The 3,355-nt window shown below is 37.6% G+C and overlaps 1 protein-coding gene across 1 annotated transcript; it reads left to right on the forward strand.

Annotated features, from left to right (window-relative positions):
* The first annotated feature begins 619 nt into the window (after positions 1-619).
* LOC141614840 (F-box protein SKIP23-like) lies at positions 620-2,641 on the forward strand. Its single transcript, XM_074433564.1, has 3 exons — positions 620-671; positions 1,123-2,053; positions 2,200-2,641. The coding sequence occupies exons 2-3, from the start codon at positions 1,226-1,228 to the stop codon at positions 2,563-2,565; spliced, it is 1,194 nt and encodes a 397-aa protein (XP_074289665.1). The 5' UTR covers positions 620-671; positions 1,123-1,225; the 3' UTR covers positions 2,566-2,641.
* The last annotated feature ends 714 nt before the right edge of the window (positions 2,642-3,355 follow it).

The following is a 3,355-nucleotide window of genomic DNA, read 5'->3' on the forward strand; positions in this document are numbered from 1 at the left end:
TCGATTCTTACCAGTGCCATAGTGCGTTCATTTAAACAAAAAATAAAGAATACCGTAATACAAATCTTTTGTTCCGGGCTGATAAAAGCTGGCTTCGAAGAAGAAATAGGCCAAAAGAAAACGAAATCCTCAAAACATCATACCACCGACTACACCTGAAAATTTAAATTTTGATTCCGGAATGTAGATTTCGGTTCGTTCGAATTTACTGGACCCGTTTTGTTTTATCTAAAATTATCTGATCTACCATTTTTTTTTTTTTTTTTTTTTTGGTTACGAGCGAACCCGCAGCCGGTAAACCCGCGGGTGTACGTGATAGCCTGCAAACCACGTATACCAGGTAAACCAACCGAGGGTGACAGGCTTGAAGTCTATTAGGCATGGACTCAGGCCAAAAATGCTCCACAAGATTTTGCTCTTGGGGAGGCTTGAACCTGGGTCTCTTGGGGAGGCTTGAACCTGGGTCTCCTGGGAATTTCACCCAAGTTTTAACCACTAAACTCCACCTTTGCGGCCTGATCTACCATTTACCAAACAGAAAATCGAAACAAAACACAAGCAGGGTTTTCATATTATTTATATAGCTTCCAGTGCGCCTCCATCAAAGACTGCCAAACAGGTAACTCTTCAGTTCATCTCCGTGTCTCTGATGCCGTCGTTTTCATCGACCGGTCAGTTTTTTCTTATTCCATTTCATTATTACAACCATACTTTGCACCTCTTCTTTTCTTATAATGATTGAAATTCTGTACATCAAGTAAGTTAAGGTACCGCGTTTTATACGTGAAAGATCGTTTTGTATTCATATTCATATAATAAAACCGCAATGTTTTCTTTTCTTAGCCCTAACTAAAACTAACAAGTAAATGAAATTGTTTATCATCTTTTATTTCAAAAACTTCAAAGCAAGTACTAATCATGTGAGTTGTGATATGATATTCGCCAATTAGAGTTTAGATATTTGCGGTGTTGGTTGTTTTTTTTTTTTTTTTTTTTTTTTTTGTGGTTTTTGTTTTTGAATGTGTAAATGCAAAACTGAAGATGTAATGGTTATTTTCAGTGAGATATGGTTGATATCCAGAATACATTCAAGTGTTTTCTAATCTCTGCGTTTTTCAGCAGCATAAAGTTTCAAACAATCCGCTATAATGTCGTCGTCAATGAGTAAAATATTCCAGCGTCTCAAACCTAAAACCCGTTTTTGCAAAGGAGGAATTCATCTATCATGGCCTTCACCTCCCGTCACTCCACGGCCAGCACGTCAATTCCCTCTACAAGTTCCCAATTTAATCAAGCCTTTAGAACATCCTTTGACCCTCTGGGAAAGCACATATTACCTTCTTGCACCCAAGGAATGTGGAGCCCAACGTCAAAAGCCATGGATAGTACGGTTGAGGAGGTCGACCCTACTACATGGAGACTTCTTAATCCCTTGTGTGGTATTAAGGGTTTATTTTACGAGGCTGATCCGCCCATCATGGGTACAACATTGGACCCATCGAATTACCATATAAAGGAACTTGCTAGGTCATACTCTGTAGTTGATGACCATAGCGAGGATGAAAGGTTGGAAAAGAAAGCTTCTAAGGTTATCCCGTTATCAGGTTGTAATAAATTTATGAACCAACTCGAAGAAGTCAAACTATTAGCCATGGATTGGGATAGAAAATTGTATTTTTGGCAGCAAGGGGACGCGTATTGGACTCGCGTACTTGATGATAACCAGCATGGTTTCGAGGATATTGTCTCATGTAGGGGTAAATTCTATGCGGCTGATGAATTAGGCACATTTTTTGAAATTGATCCATCCAAGTCGGGCAAGGAGGATGAATTCAGTAGGATCATTTCCGCCCCTGACATCATCCCTAAGAAAGATAGCGACTACGATAAGCACCTTTTAATGGGAGAGTATAATGGGAAGGTGCACTTGGTTTTAAGGCCGGAAGAAAACATCATGAGAACGTACGTACTAGAAGATGGACCTGGCGGAGAAGCTCATAAGTGGAATACCGTAGACAGTTTGAATAACAATGTGCTATTTATACTAAATGAGGTCTGCTCTCATATACATTTCAACCTTTCACCATTATTATTTATTTAATTGTGGACATTTTCATTTGATTTGGTTATGTTACCAGTCATTAACATACAGACGCCCACCTTTATTCGAGAAGTAGTAATGATTTGTTTGTGCTACAGGTCTCATTTTGCTTACATCCAACTGTACTAGAGCGTGAGTTCGAAGGGGGCTGGATTTGCTTTGTCGCGGATGATGCAGGAGAAACATATCGGGTAGACTGTAGTGATGATAGCTACTTGAAAGGATTAAATGGACTCAAATCCTTAGCCTATCCATGCTATTTTGACCACTTTGCAAAGGGCATAGTAAAGGAAAATGAAATGGGTGAGAATGTCACGAGCTTTTATTCGTTGTCAGATCATGAATATGTTTCTCTCTTCTTCCCGCCACCACCTTGGATTCAATACTATGCCCTCGACGCTGATAAAGGCAATCCTCCTGTTTGGTTTGATAAGTGTAGTCTCCCAAAGTACGAATTTTTTTAGAATACCATTACCTGTAAAATCATTTACTTTCGATCCAAAATACGACACTTCAAGTTAGTTCCCTAATTTTTTTGGTTAGGAGGTATTGGTATGCTTAATAAGTAACATAATTGGTCAAATAAACGTTTTTACAATGGACCATTTTTAAGTTTGCTCACATTGCATATTAATGTCCATCGCTTTCGTACTTGTATAGTTGTATTGGTATAGCACTTGTAATAATTTAAGATTTTAACTATGCAAGCCACACTTGTGTCAATGCGGCTAACAAATTGGGATGATTTGGCACACGAAACCTGAAACTCAATGTAACAAATCCCACTTTTAAGAATAATTAGTTTTGGAACCCGTGCACTACACGGGTGGTTACGAAAAGTATCATTAAAAGTAAAAACTTACGTATTTTTTTATTTAGTAAATAACTAAATTTTAGAAACTTTTACTTTGTCGACCCATACACTTTTGATGAGTTTCTCGTTTATGTTAATTTTATTCGAAGTACTCTATTTTTTTCGCGATTATTTAAGTTATGGGAAATAAAATCCGCAAAAAATGGATATATAATTATTGTAGATTTCATATCCTATTTATTTACGTAATATACATTTAATTTTTAATCATTGACTCATTGTTGTACGCTTTTTTTAATCATATTACCCTTCTTGTTTGTTCTCCTCTAAATTTTTTATCATTTTTCTCGTACCCACCATCGCCTAGACGTCAGGAAGCAGCGTTCACCATCACTGATCGACTACATTGAGACTCACTAACAAACCCTCCATCGCAGTAG

This window comes from Silene latifolia, chromosome 11, assembly GCF_048544455.1.
Source record: "Silene latifolia isolate original U9 population chromosome 11, ASM4854445v1, whole genome shotgun sequence".
NCBI classification, from domain to species: Eukaryota; Viridiplantae; Streptophyta; class Magnoliopsida; order Caryophyllales; family Caryophyllaceae; genus Silene; species Silene latifolia.